Source organism: Myotis nattereri (genome assembly GCF_964212035.1).
Source record: "Myotis nattereri genome assembly, chromosome: 17".
Lineage (NCBI taxonomy): Eukaryota > Metazoa > Chordata > Mammalia > Chiroptera > Vespertilionidae > Myotis > Myotis nattereri.
This window is the reverse complement of record NC_138092.1, coordinates 12099871-12123451: the sequence shown is the minus strand read 5'-3', so window position 1 is coordinate 12123451 and position 23581 is coordinate 12099871. Positions and strand designations below refer to the sequence as shown.

At 41.0% G+C, this 23581-nt stretch overlaps 1 protein-coding gene across 1 annotated transcript in view; it reads left to right on the top strand.

The window, feature by feature from the left end:
- Positions 1-19913, top strand: part of RGS22 (regulator of G protein signaling 22) — a 69865-nt gene extending 49952 nt beyond the window's left edge. Inside the window, exons 15-23 of the mRNA XM_081111118.1 lie at positions 832-900; positions 3437-3598; positions 8477-8656; positions 12634-12792; positions 15904-16002; positions 17249-17342; positions 17458-17496; positions 17793-17840; positions 18492-19913. Coding sequence (XP_080967244.1) covers positions 832-900; positions 3437-3598; positions 8477-8656; positions 12634-12792; positions 15904-16002; positions 17249-17342; positions 17458-17496; positions 17793-17797 — 807 coding nt within the window. The 3' untranslated portion in view covers positions 17798-17840; positions 18492-19913. The remainder of the gene's footprint in view (positions 1-831; positions 901-3436; positions 3599-8476; positions 8657-12633; positions 12793-15903; positions 16003-17248; positions 17343-17457; positions 17497-17792; positions 17841-18491) is intronic.
- Positions 19914-23581: the final 3668 nt, after the last annotated feature.

Here is a 23581-nt window from a genome sequence, read left to right as displayed (position 1 = left end):
CATCTCACACACTTAGGGGGAGAGTTGACACCCAGGCTTTAGGAGGGTCGGGGGCCAGGCCGAGGCTGTCGGAAAGACTCAGCACTGACTCCATCCTGTGTCTCTAGCTCAGCTGCTGGGTCTGTCTGTGGAAGAGAGGTAAAGTCACACAGGACAGACTTGGCAGGAGTGAGTCCCAAGAAAGGAAACATAGTGCCAATCGGCAGTAACCTCAGGAGGTATCTTCTGTATTTTCTGCCTGTATTGCGTACCTTTGTACTCATCTCAAATTAATGTGGCTAGATAATAGCACACAAATCTGGCAAGTCCTAATTATCCCTTCAGTTTCCATGTGACCCAAAGTGGAAGTGCCACCTACATTTAGGGCAATGCCGTCGGCTGTCATTGTCTCCATTTTGCAGATGAGGAAACTGTTCAGAACAGAGAACTTGAGTAACTCACCCAAGGACAGGGGCAGAACTTCATTTCTGCAGCTGATCCTTTTTCTTCTGAACTGCCCCATCTCTTATCCACGCTTACCTTTACCTCATTTAAATATGTATATATATATTTCAGAGAGGAAGAGAGAGGGAGAAAGAGAAACATCAATGATGAGAGAGACACATTGACTGGCTGCCTCCTGCATACCCTCTACTGGGGATCAAGCCCACAGCCTGGGCATGTCCCCTTGACCGGAATCAAACCCAGGACCCTTCAGGCCTACGCTCTATCTGCTGAGCTAGGGTACCAGCTAGGGCTACCTCATTTTTTAAAAGCTAATAAATTATTAAATGACTTCAAAACTTTAGCCATCCTGAATCATTGATATAAGATCATTGGTTTTGCTTTTAGGTACAGCTGAGAGAAGCAACTGATGAGCTCTTACTGCAGAAGCGTGAAGGGAAAATTGGGATCTGGAAGGTAAGTACCATTTGTTATATTCTTCCTCCTGTACGTTCTACTCTGTCAAAGTATCTTTCTCCCTCTTCTTGTTCATAAATCCTCATTGTAGACTGTTTTCTAAGCCACCAACTGACTGCCAACACTGCTCTAATTGGCTGATGGGATCTAGTGGAAAGTGTGATCGTATCAGGGCCTTCTTAGAAAGTTCCTTTACCTGCTCAATCCCAGAAGTGTCCATTGGACTTTCAATACGTCTTTTTTGTTAATCCTCACCCAAGAATATTTTTTCCATTATTTTTAGAGAGAGTGGAAGGAAGGGGGAGAGACAGAGAGAGAGAAACATCAATGTGAGGGAGACACATCAATTGGTTGTTTCCCGCACGCACCCCAACCTGGGCCAGGGATGGAACCTGCAACCGAGATTCATGCCCTTGATCAGAATTGAACTAGGGACTATTCGACCAAAGGGCCAACACTCTAGCCACTGAGCCAAACCGGCCAGGGCTCAATATGTATTTTTATTTGTTTTCCTTGTGATGGATTTATTGAGACAAATTGTTCATTCCAGTGTCTGGTAGGATATTTATTACTGAGAGTAGGTTACACAAAGGGATTAAGAAGTATGCAATAGAATCAGCAGGCTAAATTACCTTATGTTATCTCCCTTGATTTAGAATTGCATTTTAGCTTTAAAAGAATTAAGATACTATCATTTTGGTGTTTTTTTAAATCACATAATATGATACCTCACTAGAAATGGCCTATTTTGCTTCTTAACAAGTGTGATAAATACAGTATTCTTTTTGAGCCTACAAATTTATGGGTATTTATCCTTCTACAAGTCTTGATAAAATGTTAAACTAGAACCAGGGGAAAAAACTAACAAACTAACAAAGACAAGACTTTATCTGACCAGTAGAGGAGTGTGTATATGTTAGGCTTCTCTTTTTCTGTATTTTCCTCTTGAAAGGAAAGAAAACCTGTTCTTATGTTTGTCTTTTGCTATGTTTTTATTGACATGCTAAGTACAATAAGCTCATATTTCATATTATTATGCGTTATATATTATTTTTTGTTCAGTAAAATTACAGGCTTTAGTTAAATTACTAAGGTTTAGTATCTTAAGAAGCAGGTCTTAAAACGTTATTTGCTGAGTGGGTTTTAAACAAACATCCCATTCTAATACATAGTTGTTCCTATTTATAGGGCTATAATTTTAATATGGACCATATGGTGAGGGTCTTAACTACTTGAGCACAGAACACGGCCTGTGCTCACTGAAACAGTGATAGGCATCTACCCGCCTTATCTGGGTTCAGGGCATCGCCATCCATCTTGACTGCCTGGAGTTGCCTTCAGTTTTCAGTTTCCAATTCAGATGTCGTCCTGAAAGCCCTTCTCAGTAACGCTTTTACTTCTCCAGGCAGAACTAGTTAGTTCTTCCTTCGTGTTTCCGCAGCACTTTTTACATAACTCTCTCAAGCCTCATTTTGATGATCACATAGAATGAAACAGTCTATAAAACTTATTTTATGCATGATCAGTAATGGCTATTTATCATGTGTTTTGTTTGTTACTGTAATTTCTAGGTCCACCTAAAACATTGACTTTGGAATGATGCATGGTTGTAGGCTAAACTCGGATTTGGGGAACTTCAATAAATGTATCCAGTAAAAAATATATACATATATATTCAGTAAATTCATTAAAATGCTTTTTTTTTGTCATCTAAGAGGCTAACGAGAGATGAATATGTGATCTAAATGGTCAAAGTAAAAGAAGTAGACATCTTAAAACTGTGAAGATATGAAATAAGTAATACCTTTAGACTTTAATAAAACACCAGGGCTCCTTCAGGCTTTTTTGTTATGTAAAGTGCATCCTTAGTCAGAGGAAGTCTGTTATTAAAAATAATGTATTAATTATTTCTCCTTATTAATTCTTAATCACAATTTGTTATTAAAATAATATATAGATAGTTCACCAAAATATATGATCTTTCCAGGGTAGAATTATAGTGAAGCTCCACAGTGAATTTCCTATTTAAATTAATAGGATTAATTGGTAGTTATTTTTGGAAAAATTTGAAAAAATATCTTAAATGTTCAACTGCTTTTACTTTTGAAAAGGTAGGAGAATTAATATGTAACAATATGTGAAACCATAACATAAACAATAATATAACAATGTATAATCATAACATCATGATTATTTTGTCCCATTTAAGCACAGAACTCATACTAGCACTAAAATGCAGTTTTTCAGCATCGTCTCAAACTGTAATAATTAACATTCTTAAACAGTGTAGTCACATGCTGTAAATCAACCAGTCATTTCTTTTTCTCTCTACCCCTTACCAAAATGATGCCATAAAAATGTAAAGGAGACAAAGGCGAGAGGATCAGAGGGAGGAAGTTCCCAAATTCTATTGTATCCAGGCCACCAATTTCAACAGTCAAAAGTAAAGGAGATAGAACGTGGTGATTTTTCAGTCTAATGACTTCGTTTACATTTCAGAACACAGCTAATTTTCTGTTCTCTCTTATTTGGGCAGCCTGTGGAGAGTAAATGGATATCTTCATCTTCTGAAATCATTGCTTTCCGTAAAGCATTATTGAATCCAGTTACTGCAAATCAATTTCAACGGTTCGTGGCTCTAAAAGGAGATTTATTGGAAAATGGGGTGCTCTTTTGGCAAGAAGTACAAAAATATAAGGTATCTTATTGGGAGTGGGAGAAAACCACCTTTTTCTGAGGAGGGGATGCATTAACATTGATTCTGAACTGGAACATGATGGAGAATATATCCCAATTTTGCCACCTTCATACAAATATGAGAATATTGAGGTGTTTATATTTCTATTTTAGATACATTATTATTGTACAATGAAGAGTAAGAGTGAGCCCTAAATGATTGTATAGGTTCTTAAAGGTAGTCCCATATATGATCTAAGGAGAAACTTTTTGAAAAGTCTCAACTATATTTTTGCATATCACTTATTTATAAAAGTACTATATACATCTTCCCCTGAAGGTGTCCATATTCAGTACTTCAACCAAGACTTCTTTATAAGAATTCCCAACCATATTTACAGCAAGAGTAATCAAAGATAGTGGATTATAGATATAAATAAACCAACAGAGATGAGAGAAGCTTTTCTGTTAGAAAATGGCAAGATTCTTTTTTTATTAAACTTTTTTTAATGTATTTTTATTGATTTCAGAGAGGAAGGGAGAGAGAGAGAAACATCAGTGATGAGAGAGAATCATTGATTGGCTGCCTCCTGCACACCCCCCTCTGGGGATCGAGCCCACAACCCAGGCATGTGCCCTTGACCAGAATCGAACCTGCGACCCTTCAGTCCACAGGCCGACGCTCCATCCACTGAGCCAAACCAGCCAGGGCAAATGGCGAGATTCTTAACAAAATAAATGTGAGCCCAGCCAGTGTGGCTCAGTGGCTGAGCGTCGAACCATGAACCAGGAGTTAATGGTTCAAGTTACAGGGGCAGGGCACATGCCCAGGTTACAGGCTTGGTCCCCAGTAGGGGTCATGCAGGAAGCAGCCGATCAATGATGTTTCTATCTCCTCCTCTCACTTCTCTGAAATCAGTAAACATGTTTTTAAAAATCTTTTTTAAAAAAGTGAAAAAACAAGTGCTTAGTTTCAAAAAGCAGTTTATTTTTAGGTTTAAGTGTTTAATAAAATCATATAGAATCTTTGCATTGAAAAGGGGGAGTGGGCTTTGTAGGTTATACAGTCCAGACTTGGATACAGGAATGTTGTCTAGAAATACCTAAGAGTAGGTATGCAGCCGCCGCTTAAACACTCCCAGGGGTAGCAGGTTCATTCCCACTATAAAAGGAGGGAGTAAAAATAAAACTAGAATTTAAGAGGATAATGCTTTCAAATGGCGTATAAATATGTATTATGTAGCATGAATACTCTACTCCATATATATTCTGTATAGTTAGTAGTTGCTCAATAAAATCTATTTCTAAACTTTCTCCAACATACCACGAAATTGTTTTCCATGCTTTTCTGCTAACAACAGTTTTTGTATTATTCACAGCTTAGAAATTTTCTCAGGAAAAAAAATGTTTTAGAGATAAGTTTTTTCAAAATTTGTCATGAGATAAGTAATATTAAAATATTTTTTTGAGAATTAGAAAGGAGGTAGTTTGTTTTCCAAAATAGGCAATTATGTATGGGTAGAAGTATCTTCAAGCTAATATGAATCTGAGTAAGCCCAACCTTGTTAAGACAAGAGGTGATGAGATAAACCTTCCAAAATAAGTATTTAAAAAAACATAGTCTCATACATAGTCAACCCTTAATTTTGTGACTATTCCTTCTTCAAGGCTGCCCTTGGCCTTCATTTAGGTATCTTTTCTATATCATAGGATGGAGGACATATAATAGTAAGTAGCTATTAAAAATCATGCTATAGGAGTGAATTTGTTCATTCAGTAAGCATTTCTTAAGTATGTAATGTACTAGCCATGATGCTGGACTGTAGGAATAAAAAAGGTGAATATAACACATTGCCCTCTGCAGGAAGGGAGACGTCTGTGAAAATCCACAGTATTGATTATGACTTATGCTCTAACTAGGTGTTCCCACAGAGGAGAGAATGAGGCAGGGAAGGTGGTAGGTCAGGGAAGTGTCCGTAGATGAAATAATACTAGGATTGGGTCGTGAGGGAATTTGCCAGGTAGAAAGCATTCCACCTAGCAAAGTCCTACTGAGCTCACTTTTATATGGTTTACTCTTACTGTTTGCTATCTGCCAGATAGTGTCTTAATGCTTTTCATGTCATAACTAATTTAATCACCATAAGAATCCTATGAGCCCTGGCCAGGTGGCTCAGTTGATTGGAGTGTCATCCCATAACACCAAAAAGGTTGTGGGTTCCATTCCCTGTCACGGCGCATACCTAGGTTTCAGGTTGGATCACCAGTTGAGGCGTGTGGGGGAGGCAGCTGATTGATGTTTTTCTCTCACATGGATTTTTTTTTCACTCTCTCCCTCTCCTCCCTCCCTCCTTCTCTCCCTTCCTCCCTCCCTCCCTCCCTCCCTCCCTTCTTCTCCCTCTAAAATCAATAAACAAATCCTCAGGTCATGATTTTTTTTTTTTTAAGTGAATACTGCTAATCTCCATTAAAAAAAAAAAAAAGAAAGAAAAAGAATCCTATGAGGCCAGAGCTGTTATTCTCACTATTTTACGGATGAAGAAGCTAAGGCACAGAAAAGTTAAGAAACTCCTGACAGCCCTAACCGGCTTGGCTCAGTGGATAGAGCATTGGCCTGAGGACTGAAGGGTCCCAGGTTCGATTCCGGCCAAGGGCACATGCCTGGGTTGCAGGCTCCATCCCCAGTAGGGGGTGTGCAGGAGGCAGCCAATCAATGATCCTCTCTCATCATTGATGTTTCTATCTCTCTTTCTCCCTTCCTCTCTGAAATCAATAAAGAAATATATTTAAAAAAAAAAAAAAAGAAACTCCTGACATCATACAGCTAATTAAGTGGTAGAGCTGGAATTTGAATCAAGGCCTTCTGTTGCTAAAACTCATGCTCTCATCCACTAAGTTCTACTCCCTCCCAGTGATGACTGCAGTAATATGCAAAGAGATGGCTACAGTGACCTTAATCAAACTGTTCTGAATTGTGAAAAATTAGAACGAACCCAAATATTCAACAGCAGGACATTGGTTACTTAGTATGATACAATAGAATACTCTGCAGCCATTAAAAATGTGCTGTAGGAGAATAATCAATGATGGGAAAGATATTTATTTTATTGATTTTTTTTTTTTTAAAAACCCAGCTACTAGAAAACAGTATGATTTCATCTAAAGTGTGTCTCCATAGAGAAAAGACTGGACGCAGATGGTCATGCAATAGATACTTATTGAGCAGCTACCAAGGGCCATGCTGAGTCCTGAGGAGCCAGCTGTGACCAGCACAGTCTTCCCTCTCAGACAGGTGGCAGACACGGCAATCACAGCAGCGTGCTTAGTGCAATGGTGGGAGAAGCACAGGTTAGCAAGTGCCTACGGTGGACATCTCCCCTGGGCTGAGGGAGCCACAGTAAGCTCATTAGGGGAGGTGTGCTTACCCAGAGACTTTTATGACAGGTAAACGTTCACTAGGCCAATGGTATAGTAGAAAGAGCAATTAGGAAAAAATCAGTTTTCATTGTCTAAATACTCTCCCTTCATCTCAAAATTAAACTTCAAAATTTTTTTTTTATTTCATAAACCTCATATTTTATAGTTACAAACCAGGCTGACCAAATAATTATTATGATAATCTCACTAGTAATGGCAAAAAATACATTTTTGGTAATATGCCAAGCGTGGTATAAATAGGCATTTTTGGAAGGGATACTAAATTGAGTAAAAAAATGCTAACCATTGTCTCAATGTAACATAACAAGCTTTCTTCACATGTAACTTATGCCAAACTGTATGTGAAGTTTTATATGGCAAGCACTAGAATTTTCTTTAATAGTATCCATAAGACATAAGTTATTACAATGTCCATCATACAGTGAGTACTTAATAAATGTTGACTCATTTCTGCCCTAGAATTATTTCCAAATATGTGTACTTTCTAGTGATTTAGAGAACAATGTCTTTGACAGACAAATGCCATAATTCAAGCTAAGCTACCTCTTTATTTTTTAAAAAAATGATAGCCGTACATCTGTGACATAAAACTAGATCTTTTAAATGCATGATCACTATTTTTAAGTTCTTTAGCAATAAAGAGGATAAGGTAATAGGTTAATTGAAAAACTATAGATGCGTACTGACACACCTATCACCACCAGCACATAGCTTATGTAGCTGGCTTTTTTGAGCCCAAATCCCCGTGCTGTAGAAGCAGTTATGGTTGAGAAAGCTTTTGTAACCACCTGTCAGTTGAGTTGGGTGCCTGTTCTCAGTGCTCTCCTGGAACGCAGTATATGCTTTTATCATAGCGCTTCCCAACTACCTCAAATTGGAGTAACGTTGCCATGCTTCTCCTCCAGTAGAAATCGGCCTTTTAAATGCCAGGTACTGTAAGTGGGGCTCAGCTCAGTGTCTGGCATATAGCAGGCACTCAACATAAATTTGCCAAGTAAGTCGAAGTCGACACTAGATCTGTTCCTTTGCATAGGAGAAAGGATTAAAATGAAACCTGTATTTACGTGAGGTATATCCATCAAAGACTTAGGTTCCTCAAACCCAAGAGAAATAAAAGCTATGATATTTTAAGATAGCCTTTGCATGTCCCAGTACCCTCTTGACCTGAAGTTAAAATGTATATATTAGGCCTTGTCTGAATACATCAAGGTTGCAGGTTTGGCCTTCAGTCAGGGCATGTAGAAGAAGCAACTAATGAATGCATAAATAAGTAAAACAACAAATCAGTGCCTCTCTCTCTCTCTCTCTCTCTCTCTCTCTCTCTCTCTCTCTTCCTCTTTCTCTCTCTCAAAATCAATTTTTAAAAAAGCATATATTAGCTGAAAGACATATTGGCCTAACTCTATAAAGTGTTCTAATAATCCGTTAATCATATATTGTCCTATCTATCCCCCTTGTCCAGGACTTGTGCCACTCCCATTGTGATCAGTCTATCATCCACAGGAAGGTCATGACTATTATCAACTGCTTTATTAACTCCAGCATTCCACCAGCTTTACAAATAGACATCCCAATGGAACAAGCCCAGAAGATTATTGAACACAGAAAGGAGTTAGGACCATATGTATTCAGAGAGGCACAGGTAAGCGATCGGGGCATGTGGCTAAAGCATACTTTTAAATAGATTGACACATCGCTTCTCGGCCTTTTGGCTAAGATCAAGTGTAGTATCTGTTCTTATCAGTTTAAATAGATTGACAACCTAGGTGTTCTCGTAAAGCTTTTTGCATTATTCATATTTGGCAGGGCTTCAATCATCCTAACACTGGGATTAATCCTAGGTAATGAAAAAGCAACTTTTCATATGCCACAGAACGTAAGAAACTAGCAATTGACTATCTTGTTGTTGATTCTGCACAACAAATAAAATTATTAAATACTACACTTAGACTTTGCATGGTTACCATTTTTTGTTTCTAATGTAGAAAACAAGCTAAGTCCTCCTTCCTTTCCCACCATTCCTATTCCCTTTTAAAATATCCGCTACCACAAAAATGTGTGGCATATGTGTGTCCCAAGATCTGTGTATTTTTAAAGATTGGAATATTCGCGTCGCTCATAAAATAAGTGAGAGGAGATTTAAGTACCCGACCAACATAAAGTACACAAGCTCATGAAAGGAAAGTCATGCCTGTTAACCTGCTCACATTACTTCTTCTTAAGATAAATAATAGAAAACAGCGATTTGATGAACATAATTTATTTGCATTTTGAAAAGCCTTTTACCGATGTTGTTCCTGAAAAATGATTAAGAAAAATAAATTATAATAGAGGTAATAGGGAAGGCCATGTCATGACTTAAGTGATATGAAACAGAGATTTGGGGTATGATTGCCCTTGAGCATGGAAAGAGGCCATTACCCCTTCACATGCATTTGTGAGCCAGCTGTGCTCTAAGTCCTCCAAGGGACTGAAAGTGGACTCACAATCCAAACTGTGCATTAAAATAGGCGAAAATATCGAGGAATGATTGAGGATGTGCTAGAGAGAAACAGAGAAAACGTGGTGCCAGAATCGGGGCGTCTGTGAACGAAGGGATCTGAGAGATCACGCAGCCGGGCCTGGGCCTGGGCCTGCGGATAACCAGGCCCCGCGCCCGGCCGCCCGATGCATCAGAGGCCTTGAGCCGGGCGGGAAGGCCTGGGGCTGCGCACGCCAGTCCGTTCGCACAGTGTCCAGGGGAGTCCTCTCCTTTACGCCTTCTACCTGATTTCCGAAAAGGAGTCCCCGGCCCGTAAGCGAGCATTTATTTAGGGGCCTTACCCCACCAACTCCTCCTGTGTCTCCTCAGAAAGCTCAGAGAATGGTCAGAGGCCTGGGCACCGTCTCCACGCCCCCCTGCCTCCATGCCCTGGCCGCCAGATCTTCATTCCCTGAAATGTATCCCTCTGTCTCCCTGTTCTCTGTCATTCTACCTCCTTCTCTCCAGCTTCATGTGGCTGCCTCAGCCCCACCTGCCAAGCCTCACAGTGATGACCCCAGGCCCCCGCCTCCGGGCTCTCTCGAAACCATTTAACTCCCTGCAGACAGAGCCGTCTTTTTCAAAAAGTCCATCTGGTCATGTCACTTCTCTGCTCTCAGTTACAGTTGCTCCCCATGGTCTCCAGAGGGGAGACCGTGCGCCTTCCTACATGTCTCCAACCACATCTCTGACCGCTTATCTCCCCATCTCACCTCATGGTCCTGTAGGCGGCCTCATTCTCTTCCCTCCTGAGCGCTGGGCTCACCCTCTCCTCCGTGCGCTGTGATGCTGTCCGGTACTTGTCCCTGTCAGAACACTTGTTCCACAGAACTGAAAAGGACCGTTCCCATGCCTGACTTTCCCATCAGACTGGGAGGTCGTTTAGGGCAGGGCCTGTTTCCCAGTTTCCTTTGCTCCTGAACACCTGGCACAGAGGCAACACCAATAGCATCTTGGAACGTGGGAATGAACCTTGGAATGTGGGAATGAACGATGTGAGAAGAGAGCTATCGCAGCAGAAAGGAGCAAGACCAAGTTGGAAACGCGAGCAAAGTTGAGAGAAGGGCTAACTAGCAAATTTACCTGTTTTAGGATTGTTGTCAGTGTATCCTCTGCTTTCCCCGCCCGCACCCCTCATCCCTCAGCCAAAGTCCTTATCACTGGACCTTTTTACTCACACTAAAGCCATTGTCTATCTGCTGGCAGTGAGCAAAATAGCTCCATATTTATTTTTAAGTTTTTTGTTTTTGTTTTTAAATATATTTTATTGATTTTTTACAGAGAGGAAGGGAGAGGGATAGAGAGTTAGAAATATCGATGAGAGAGAAACATTGATCAGCTGCCTCCTGTACACCCCTCACTGGAATTGTGCCCGCAGCTAAGGTACATGCCCTTAACCAGAATCGAACCTGGGACTGTTCAGTCCATAGGTGGACACTCCACCCACTGGGCCAGATCGGTTAGGGCAGCTCCATATTTATTAAAACAATGTCTTAGCCACAGTTTGGTTATCTTTTAAGGCTGCTTAAGTTTCACGAATAACGCGTAAGTTATTAACCTAACATCTTTAATTACGACTTTTAGAAATGGAGCAATTTGGCCCGGCCAGTGTAGCTCAATGGTTGAGTGTCACCCCATGAACCAAGAGGTCACTAGTTTGATTCCCTGTCCAGTCAGGGCACATGTCCAGGTCGCAGGCTCAATCCCCAGTAGGGGGCCTGCAAAAGGCAGCGATCAATGTTTCTCTCTCATCCATGTTTCCACCTCTTTATCCCTCTCCCTTCCACTCCCTCTAAAAAAAAGAAGAAAAAAAAAAGCAATTTTATGTCTGCCTTTGAAAGGTTCTGTGTTAATTAGGTGACTTTTACCGGAAGGCCTTCTAGATACATGTATTAGAGAACGACTCAGGTTCTGGAGAGATCCCTAAAAAGTAGGGTCAATAGTTGGTAGATAGGGAAGGGGTATTTAAGTGTAAGAAGTTCACAGGAAAGCTATCATGGCCCCTGAAGAGCGGAGCAGGGGATTATTAAATTAACTACATGGCAGGTAAATGAAAAAAATTAAAGGCCTGCATTTTATTGAGTAGAGTATCTCTGGCTTTTGTGTTCACAATCCCAAGAGGCTAACAGGATTCAGTGACAAATTTTAGAATTACTAATAATATCCACGTGCAGAAAAGAGGAGTCATGAAACATGACTAATTCAGGACTCTGCTGATCACCGCAGCTTTTACTCTCTAAAAAAGTCTTCTTTTCCTCACAAGAGCTGGCTCCACGCCTAATGGGATGGTTCATTTTCCTCCAGGGCATTAGGGAAAGGCCATTCCTAGCAACAACATGTTGGGCTTGATCTGATGTGGCAAGTCCTACCTTCTTGGAAGTAATGTCTGCCTCTGGAACTAATGGAAAAACTTGGCAGGGGAGTTTGAGCAACAATTCTTATCTCTATAAATATCACAATTAATCACTTGCTGTGGAGTGTCCTCATAGAAAGCACTTGTCCAGGATACCACTCGGCTTTTTAAATGTTACTTTTCTTGCTCTCACATAAAAGAGAGATTGTATCATTTAAAAGTTACTCAAGATTTATTCTTAGATCTGCAGCTTTGTTTAAGAGCTTTTCCAGAGGTAAATGGTATTTCCTTTCTCTAAAAAGAAAGAAAAGGGGCGAGGGGAGAGGAGTTCCCTTGATGGACTGAATATTTGGAATACTTGCATAAAACAGCAGTGTGTGGCAGATCCGCTAGTATATGCTTTAAAAGAAAACATAAATTCCTTATTAAAAAAAAAAAAGACCTAATGGATTCTTTATTCATACAATCAATGGGTTAGGGAAACATAAAGAATAAAGTGACCTTTAAGTGTATTTTAAGAATTTTTTTTTTTTTTAAAGAAAGACTTCTCGTTGGTAGTAAAAAAAATTGATGATAAGCATGTGCCGAGCTAAACTATACCAAGATGTCTGGCGACAATAAGTTGGAGGAAACATGCTGTATATTAAAGATGCAATAGTTAATCCATTATTATGGTGAGTTAGAGTTTAAAACGGTACATTTGTATAACATTGTAACCTGAGACATCCTTTGTTTTTTTATACAGATGACAATTTTTGGAGTTCTGTTTAAATTTTGGCCTCAGTTTTGTGAGTTTAGGAAGAACCTAACTGATGAAAAAATTATGAGTGCGTTAGAGAGAAGAAAAGAATATCATAGGCAGAGAAAGAGGTCGACAATCGTAGAAGAGGAAAGAATTACAAAGGTGAGACCAGACTCATTTTGGGTTTAGTCAGACGTATAAAAGCCATTTGTAGAGACACTTGGGCCAGCGAAAAATCCAGCAAAGTGACAGAAGACAAACTTCAGGGACCTTTAAGCCTTTAGTTAGAGGTTTCAGACTTGGTTTTGAGTTCCTTAAAATTCATCTCCAATGTCGCCTTTTCTATGGGAAGGCTTCCTTGATAGTCTCCTGGGCAACTTAAGAACTCACGTCCACTATAGTCACTTGTAGGAACCTCTCTTGGGGAGCACGTTATATGGTCTTATGAGTAAGTTTTTGCATTTGTTGTCCTCACTGGACTGAGATTCTTAAGGATAGTATCTGTCTTACTCATCTGTGTCTCATAAGCACTTACACCAGTGTCTCGCACACATGCAGTTATTAACAATTGTTTACTAAATGAATGGGTGAATGAATGAACAAATAGTATGTACTGAGGGCAGCACTTTAGAATTATAATTACAGACGTATACATTGATGGTGAAATTTGTAAATATGAATCACAAATTGTTCAGCCTGCCTATTTGTCAGTTAATCTGTCTGCTCACCCATCTGCTCATCTTTCTTTCTATTTCTCTATTTGAATTGAAGAGGGATAACTGCTCCCCAGTAATGTATTTTATCTTATTTATAAGCTTATGCCTACTCTATTTTATATATATATAAAATATATATACACATACACACACACACACAATTAATTTGCATAGTCACTCTAGTCACTCTGATTGGCTGGTGGGCATAACAGAGTGACACCAATTTGCATGTTTCTCTTTTATTAGTGTAGACTAGAGGCCCGGTGCACAAAAATTTGTGCACTCGGTGGGGGAGGAGGGGTCCCTCAGCCCGGCCTGTGCCCTCTCGCAGTCTGGGACCCCTCGGGAGATAACGACCTGCTGGCTTAGGCCCGCTCCCGGGTGGCAGAGGGCAGGCCCAATCCCTAGGTGCAGCCCCTGGTCGGGCTCAGAGCAGGGCCGATTGGGGAGTTGGGGCGCCGCCCCCTGTCATGCACAGAGCAGGGCGATTGGGAGGTTGCGATGCCACCCTCAGTCACGCTCAGGGTAGGGCCGATTGGGGGGTTGGGGCACCGCCCCCTGTCACACTCAAGGCAGGGTCGATGGGGAGGTTGCGGCGCCACCCCCTGTCATGCACAGAGCAGGGCCCATCAGGGGGGTTGGGGCTCCGTACCCTGTCACGCACAGAGCAGGGCCCATCAGGGGGTTGGAGAGCTCCCCCCTGTCACTCACAGAGTAGGGCCGATAGGGGAGTTGGGGCACCGCCCCCTGTCACAAACAGAGCAGGGTGGATCAGGGGGTTGGGGCGCTGCCCTCTATCACCCACAGAGAAGGGCCAATCAGGGGGTTGGGGCACCGCCACTGTCACACTCAGGACAGGGCCGATGGGGAGGTTATGGCTCTACACTGTCACACACAGAGCAGGGCTGATCAGGGGGTTGGGGCGCTGCCCCCTGTCACACACAGAGCCACAGGGCGATCAGGGGGTTTGGGCGCTCCCCCCTGTCACACTGATCCCGGTGCCGGGAGGCCTCTCGGCTCCGCTGATCCCGGTGCTGGGAGGCATATTACCCTTTTACTATATAGGATAGAGGCCTGGTGCACGGGTTGGGGCTGGCTGGTTTGCCCTGAACAGTGTCCTGGATCAGGGTGGGGGTCCCCACTGGGGTGCCTGGCCAGCCTGGGTGAGGGGATGATGGCTGTTTGCAGCTGGTCACGCACCCTTCAGGGTGGGGGTCCCCACTGGGGTGCCTGGCCAGTCTGGGTGAGGGGCTGAGGGCTGTTTTCAGGCTGGCAAGTGGCTGAAGCTCCCAACTGCTCCTTTTTTTCATTTTTTTTAATTCTGGGCCAGCTTTAGCTTTGAGGCTTGGCTCCAGCTCTTAGGCCTCCGCTACTGAAAGCAGGTTTCTGGCCTTTATTTATCTTCTGTATTTGAAACAATGTTGTGATCCTGCTGGCTGAAGCCTGATGGACTAAAGCAGGTTTCTGGGGTTTTGTTTAGCTTCTGTATTTGTAACATAGTTCTTAGAGTTGCAGCTCAGAGGCCGGCAGCGGCAGGCAGGGAACGTTGGAGTCCTCCGTCACTGAAGCAAGCAAGCCTCATGTTCACGTTAAGCTGCCTGGCTGCCGGCCGCCATCTTGGCTGGCAGTTAATTTGCATATTGCCCTGATTAGCCAATGGAAAGGGTGGTGGTCGTACGCTAATTACCACGTTTCTCTTTTATTAGATAGGATATATATATATTATTGATTTTTTTTTAGAGAGAGAGGAAGGGAAAAGGATAGAGAGATAGAAACATCAATGAGAGAGAAACATCATTATAGATTAAATCTGTGCATTTCCCTAGTGAGAAATTTAAATGGATATTAATGAAAATGTCTGTAGTGGTTTTTCTTGGATGCTAAAATTTGGGGGTGATTTTTACATTCTACCTCATGATTTCTCTCATTTATTTTTAGTATTTTTATATTACTAGTAGAGGCCCAGTGCACAAAATTCGTGCATGGTGGGGAGGGGGTCCCTCAGCCCAACCTATACCCTCTCACAATCTGGGACCCCTCGGGGGATGTCCGACTGCCGGTTTAGGCCCAATCAGGATTGGGCCTAAAACGGCAGTCGGACATCCCTCTTGCAGTCTGAGATGGCTGGCTCCTAACCGTTCGCCCACCTGCCTGATCGCCTCTAACCGCTCACCTGCCTGCCTGATCGCCTCTAACTACCTCTGCCCCTACCCGATGGGGAGCAGCCTTTGCCTCGGCCCTGCTGCCACAGCTTCATCCAGAAGGTGGTCCAGAAGGACGTCCGGGATGATGTCCAGAAGATCGTTCAGCTGTCCGGTCTAATTAGCATATTATGCTTTTATTATTATAGATGAAAGCAATATTATTTTTTAATGTTTTTATATTAATATGAAAGAAAAATAAAGATTATGTCACATTAGTGATATTGACTTGATGAAACCTCAGGTGTGGTGCTCACCACACAGTGTTTTTTCACCAGCTATTATGACTCCTTAACTGTAAGTTTATATTAATTAATTAATTACCCCTTTGGGGGAATAACTTAATATAATTACAGGAAGGATTCAAACAACCTGAACATGTTCCTGTATCTCCTGTGAAACCATCTGATTTGTTCAGTGACCAATCTCTAATCCTGCAAGCATATGGCCGACAGGTAAGCAAGAGAGACGCCACGGGCATCACTTCTGCAGAGCGCTGGCTGGTGGGAAGCAGTCGTTTAGAAACTTTACAGTAGTAGAGGTGTGTTTGCTTGAAAATGAGGCTAAAATTGTAATCATGGAAGAGATGGGAAGGAAATTTCCTTGAGCCTTCAGAGGACATTAAAATGCCAGCTGATCTTGAATAATATAATCAAGAAAAATAACTTCTTGATACATGTGAAGATTTAAGAGGCAGAAATTGAAGTGACTATCTTATCAGAAAAGAGAGAATAGGGCAGATACAGAAACCAAAGGCATTTTTATAAATATAAACTAGAGTCCTGGTGCACAAATTCATGCATGGGTGGGGTCCAGCCAGCTCACCCAGATGGGGGCCGATCATGGGCGGGGCCGGCTGGGGGGAGGGGCCATGGCTGGCCAGGGGAAGGGGCCACAGGCAGTTTGAGGGGGGTCTATTGGGTCCCCGATCAGGCCTGTTGGCCGCTGCAGTGCACATCATAGCGACCAGTCATTGCAGTCATTCTGGTTGTTCTGTCATTCTGGTCACTTGGCTTTTATATATATTATTATTATTATTATTATTATTATTATTATTATTATTATTATTTTCATTATTGCTCGTTAATGTATAGATGCTGAATTACACTAGGAATTGTTAAAATAATAACACACTGCCATTTAGTATGTGTGGGATGCTCTACACATGCATTTCTTTCAGATAAATTTTACAAATTGAAGAATTGTAATTAATCCAAAGGCAAAATTACCCCACAAAAAACTTGGATCTTTCCTAAGCACATAAGTTCATAATCAAATTGAATGTATAACGGTGACTGAATAGCTGTCAAGAAACCTATGAAATTTTTGAGAAATTGTTTTATTGAGAAGTAGTGAATCCTTCTCACATCCCCACCAGCCTCCCAACCTGAGGCGAGGGAATTTAACATTTTAAGTCCAGGCTATAGGAAAAAATGCCTTTACTCCATCAAAATATTCTTATTAAAATGGTGTAAGGTAGACTGATAACAGTTTGTGTTGACCAGTTGAAAGGTTAAGTGGTTAAGTTCCACTTGTGAAATTTTATATAATAATAAATTGTGATATGTGCACATTTTATCATATGGGTTATACTGCAATAAGGTGTTCAAACGAAGGGGCTGATATAAGTTATCATCTTACCTTCAATTTATTCTCTGGGGCAAACATTTCTAAAATTGACTCTGAAAATCATTTTTCTAGCCATCCTGGTGCTACTCGAAGTACATAGAAGCCTTAGAACAGGAAAGGATTCTTCTTAAAGTTCAAGAAGAAATAGAAAAGAAGTTGTTCATGGGTAATTTTTGCTTTTTGCTTACACGTTGTTTGTTATCTTCCATCACAGGTTTATTTTAGAGGACTTTGCTGATGATTGCTTCACTGTGTCCCTTATTTCTCTTATTTTTGTGCAGGTGGACTATCTCTTATAAATGTTAAGCCTAATTCTTCAGGTGCGTCTTTGAAAAAGACCTTATCTTTCCAAAGCAACCAGAGTGAGTTTCCGATGACAGTCTGTGAGGAGGTCTTCAGTTCTTCCTTCCTTCTTGTTAGAGCTCTGCCTTCGTCCTGGCCTTGCCGAATAGAGAGGGCAGGGGGCAAGGACTGACTCCCTCCAACTGATCTGACCCTGAAAGTTAGGAGAATTTCTGTGTGTGTGTGTGTGTGTGTGTGTGTGTGTGTGTGCTCTCTCCCCCACCCCTCCCCGCTGAGGAGAAAAGGCATATCTAACATTTCATTCCATTTCCAGAGTGACAGTACGCCTGTGAGGGTATACCCTGGTGCGGATAGGTGCAAGGTAAGTCATAGACTGAGAGTTGATCAGTCGTATCCATGCACCTATAACATACACACTCATGTGCTTTCACAGCTGTGTACATGTACACACAAAAAATACATGCACACATGTACATCAAACATCTATACACACCAAATAAACACACGCATGCCACACATACACACACCACTAACAAGTGTATGGGTAGAGCACTTTGCCTCCCTTCTGAATGGTACAATCTGAAAAGGACTTTGGATACAAATGTTAGAGTTTATGATGCCCCTATAAAGTAATACGGTAGCATAATGTAGTATACGTGTAACCCATTGACCCAGTACTTGAAGAACCAGTAAAAGTCCCCTTTCTCTTACCTTGTGTCTTGCAGCTGACCTTTTTATTTCTCAAAATCCTTAGTGTCCTGACTCTTGGGAGGGCTTGATGAGCAGATCTTGACGTTCTGAGCCAGCTCATCTTTTTCCTCTCTGGTTTATCCTAGCCACTGCCCCTTTCTCTCAGCCCCCCTCTCCTGAGGCCAACCTCACATGTAGAATGTGCTGACACATGTTAATGTTTTTATCCTTATCACAACTCTGTGTTAGGTTTCTTGGTTTGTTTTGGATTTATGTTTTCTATAGCTACTTATGTTTTCAACCATTTATTTTTCTCTTGCAGGAATTCTTTAAGCCCAATTTAACTGACATGGAAGCTCAAGTGATTTTTTGATGGTCTTCATTAGAGCAAGCCTTCCATCTAAATAAAGTTTGGCTTGTTTTACGCCCACCATTTTAAAATGACAGCTATTCTGCACACAGGACATACAGACTATAAAATTTTTAAAAACGTATTTAGAATAAAGCTACACTCTAGGTTAGACGATCAAAATGTTTACCACAGATCTTAAGGATGCATCATGCTCCTCAAGTAATTTTTCAACAAATATCCTTGAGCATGACTCTATTTGATTAACGGATATATTCAGCAGGTGGTTAGGGAACTAATATTCCTAGCAATAAATTGGCCCAAAACATAAAAGGGAAGAGCCTTCCCCAGCCCATCCCTATCCCCAACTCTAAAGGAACCCTATATTAAAACAGTGGCTCTCAAACTTCAGTGTGCGTAAGACTCGCTGGCGACATCTGCTAGCAATGCAGATTCCTGGGCTCGCTCTCGGAGTCCGATTCAGTAGTTCTCTGGCAGGACCCAGGAATGTCCCTCTTCCGCAGACTTTCCAGGTGATTCTGACTCAGGTGGTGCCCAGGCCACTCGGTGATACATGGTAGCAAGAGAAGAGCCTTCAAAGGGAAACGCCCTCTTATTGACTGGAGTTACACTCGTAGCAGAGAGAACCCAGTCCTACACCCTTATCTTCCCTGGAGGGAAAGGCTGATGTGTCAGAAATGACTGCACCATCTCTAGGCTTCTGCACTCAGAAGCTCCAAGGTCTATGGCCTGGGTTACAGGATGGCAAGCATCAGTTCCACTCGGATACAGTCTCAGAAAGCATTTTCACAGTGGGAACTGCCATCTCCAGTTCTCTGAAGAGTTAGACATTTTAAAGAGGGAAAGCACCAGTGGCGCCATCTTTTTTTCTTACGCAGGTTTTTCAGGAGCACTGGGACTCTATTTCCTAGAGTTTGCCCTCACACTACCCCACAGCCCACAGTGGCCGAGAAGTTGTCTGTTTTCCATTTGTTACCCTTGTTCGTTGTTTCTTTTTTTTTGTATTGCACTCTTTTCCTGCCTTTTGTTTTGTTCTGAGTAATTTATGTGATTATATTTTCTCTCCTCTCAGCATATCGGTTATACTTCCTTTTAAAATTTTCTTATTGGTTTCCATAGAGTTTACAGTATACCTTTACAACTAATAAAAGTCAGCTTACAAATAATACTCTACTGCTTCATGGGTCGTGCAGGTACCTTATAACAGAGTATATCTAAGTCCTCCCTCCTGTCCCTTATCACATTGCTGTCAATTCACTCTACTAATCCATAAGCTATAATCACTGAGTGCATTATTGCTATTATTATTTTGAACAAACTATTTTCTGTTAGGTCAAGTAAGAAGAAGGAAAAATAAAACATTATTTTACCTCCATTTATTCCCCTTTTTTAACGCTCTTCCCTTCTTTATATAGATCTGAGTTTTTTACCTGGATCATTTTCCTTCTCTCTAAGGAACTTTTAACATTTCTTGCAAGGCATGTCTAATTAGGACTCAATACTAAATCAACTATATAATATAATTCATAAAAATTTAAAAAATAGATAAATAGCATTTCATAAAATTTTAAAACTTTTGTACTTCAAAAGATCCCATTAAGAAAATGAAAAGACAAACCAGGGACTCAAAGAAAATATTTGTAAATCATATATTCTGCCAAAGACTTACGTCTACAATATATAAAGAATTCTTACAATTCAACAGGAAAAAGACAACCCATTTTTAAAATGAGCAAATTATTGGAAAAACATTTTACCAAACAATATATGTGAATGGAAAGCTATTCAAACATCATTAATCATTAGGGCAATGCAAATAAAAACTCACATTCACTAGAATGGATATAATAAAAAAGATAAGAAATAACAGGTATTACCAAGTATGTAGAGAAACTGGACTTTCATAAATTGCTGGTGGAAATGAAACTGGCAACTTTGGAAAAATTGGCAGTTCCTTAAATAGTTACATGTTTACCACACTACTTAGCAATTCAACTTTTAAGAATCTACACAAGAGAAATAAAAGCATTTCCACACAAAAATTTGTATGCTAATATTCAGAACAGTACTGATCGTAAGGGCCAAAATATGGAAGATATACAAAAACCAATCAGCTCATGAAAGGATAAACAGAATGTTGCACATACACACAATGGAATACTATCAACAATAAAAAGAACACAATACAGATACATGTTACGACGTACATGAACCTCAAAAACATGCTAAGTGAAAGAAGACAGATAAGTAGCATTTATTATATGACTAGAGGCCCGGTGCACGGGATTCGTGCTCTAGGGAGGGTTCCTCAGCTCGGCCTGCACCCGCTCGCAGTCCGGGAGCCCTCGGGGGATGTCCACCTGACAGCATAGGCCCCCTTCTCAGCAGTCGGATGCCTTTAGCGCTGCTGCGGAGGCGGAGGCGGAGGCGGAGGCGGAGGTGGGAGAGGCTCCCGCCACCATTGCTGCGCTCGCTAGCCATGAGCCTGCTTCTGGCTGAGCGGAGCTCCCGCTATGGGAGCGCACTGACCACCAGGGGGCAGCTCCTGCGTTGAGTGTCTGCTTCCTGGTGGTCAGTGCGTGTCATAGCAACCGGTTGTTCTGCTATTCGTTTGGATTATATAGAATTCCATTTATATAAAATGTCCAGAAAAGGACAATCTGTAGAGATAGAAATTAGATAGTGGTTGCCTGGGGCCTAGAATGAAAACTGGGATTAATTGTAAATGGGCATAAGGGATCTCTTTGGGGTGATAGAAATGTTCTAAAACTGCACTGTGGCGATGGTTGCAATATTCTCTAGATTTGCTTAAAAAAAATCATTGAATCCCCCTCTAAAATAAAAAATAATTGAATCCTAAAATGAGTGAATTTTATAGCATATAAATTGTGTTTCCATAAAGTCATTTGCAAAAAATACTGAAACTAAATTAACACACCAAAGAAGTGTGTGTGTGTATCTTTATTTTTCATTTGTATTTGAAGTGGTTTCTGGTATTAACAAAGGGCTATTACAGTGATTCCATTTCAAACAGGAAGAAGACCATAAACCTTGGCATCAAACACATCTATTAACTCACACTTCCTACCATATCTATCATCTGTCCTCACTTACAATAAAACCAGAGAGGCTCAACCTTTTTGGTCTCAAGGCCCATTTATACTCCTAAAAATATTAAGAAACCCAAAGATCTTTTAATTATGTGATTTATGTCTATTGATATTTACTGAATTAGAAATTAAAACTGAGATCTTTTAAAAAGATTTATTAAAATACCAATGATAAACATATTAAACATATAAACATGCTAGCATAAATTATACATTTTTCTTTTAAAAGACTACATTTTTGAAACAATACTATTTAGGGAAAAGAATAGCATTGCTTTATATTTTTGCAACTCTCTTCAATGCCCACCTTTAAAAAAAAGGCTGAAATCATATATCTGCTTCTGCTTTTAATCTGTTATATCAGTGGTTCTCAACCTTCCTAATGCCATGACCCTTTAATACAGTTCCTCATGTTGTGGTGACCCCCAATTTCATTGTTACAAATTGAACAGAGTTAAAGCATAGTGATTAATCACAAAAAACAATATGTAATTATATATGTGTTTTCTGATGGTCTTAGGCGACCCCTGTGAAAGGGTTGTTCGACCCCCAAATGGGTCGCGGCCCACAGGTTGAGAACCGCTGTGTTAAATTGTTTTGGTCAAACTATATGAAGAAAATCTGGCCTCACACAGATAGGCAGTTGGAAAAGGAAGGAGTGTTTTGATAGCTTTCTCAGATAATTAGGGGTATTCTTCTTTGTACTACCCCAGCACTTGAAAAACTGGTCGATTCTTAAAGGTTAGTTGCAATATGGAATCTGAAACCACACCAATACTTCCCATACTCTGTTACACGAAAATCTATTGGTCTTTGTGGCCCTTTGAATGGATCTTTTATCCATGTGTGATTGTGTAACCTCATGCGTTGTTCTTTTTGTGGGGATTCACTGAGTTATGCAGATATTCCAAGTATTGCCATTGTATTGTACCACATCAAAAAATCACCAATCTCATCAGAAAAATCTGTGAGAACTGGGAAGCTGCCAATCCCACAGTGGTAGATACATTCTCCAGAATTCTTATCGTCACTGGAAGCTTGTATTTTATCATCGGAAAAAATACTGTCTGTTGTTTTCCTTGAAGTAACAGTTTTGCTTTGTACATTTTTGAGAAAACACCTGCCAAGTACTCCAGTCTGAGTAGCTGTAATTTGTATGTCAATCCTTCCACGTGAAAGTGGCATTTCATGGAGAAAGCCACGGTCAGCTGGCAGCCCAGACAATTGCACAATTGCAGGCTTTTCCTGGAGATAGCCATTACACTTTGGTATGCAGTGAGCACGCTTTCTGTTTACTTCCCATTTCATCACTAGAATATATTTTAAATGTGTACTCAAGGGTGAACATTTAATAAAGTTAATACTTTGTGACATTCTTAAGTGAAACTGGCTTTTTTTCTTTAAGAGTGAAGAATGCAATTGTTTTGGGGCCACTGCCTTGATAAAGGGGCGAGCAGTTTCACCCACCATTGCATTAGCATCGTCAGTACAAGTGCCAGCACAGGGGGAAAGGCACATGCCGTCTTATTAATATTAATATTATTCTGAAAATAGCTTTGACCTCATGGGTCTCCTGAAACAGTAGTGTGCAGACCACCCTTTGAGAACCACTGAACAAAGGACAGCTCAGGAGTAAGTCGTGCGGTTGCCTATCCATTCCATCTCCTGGGCATCCCTTTCCTCTTCCTCCTGCAGAATTCCTACCCATTTTCAAAGGCCCAATTCAAAATTCTCTGCTTCTTAAAGTTTTCCCTGACCCTCCCCCCACCCTCCTAACCCCATTGAATTGATTGGTTGGTTTTTAAAAAATCCTCACCCAAGGATCTTTTTTTTCCATTGAAGGTTGGGGATGGAGGAGGGGGAAATGAGAGAGAGGGGGAGGGAGGGAGAAAGAGGAGAGAGAGAGAGAGAGAGAGAGAGAGAGAGAGAGAG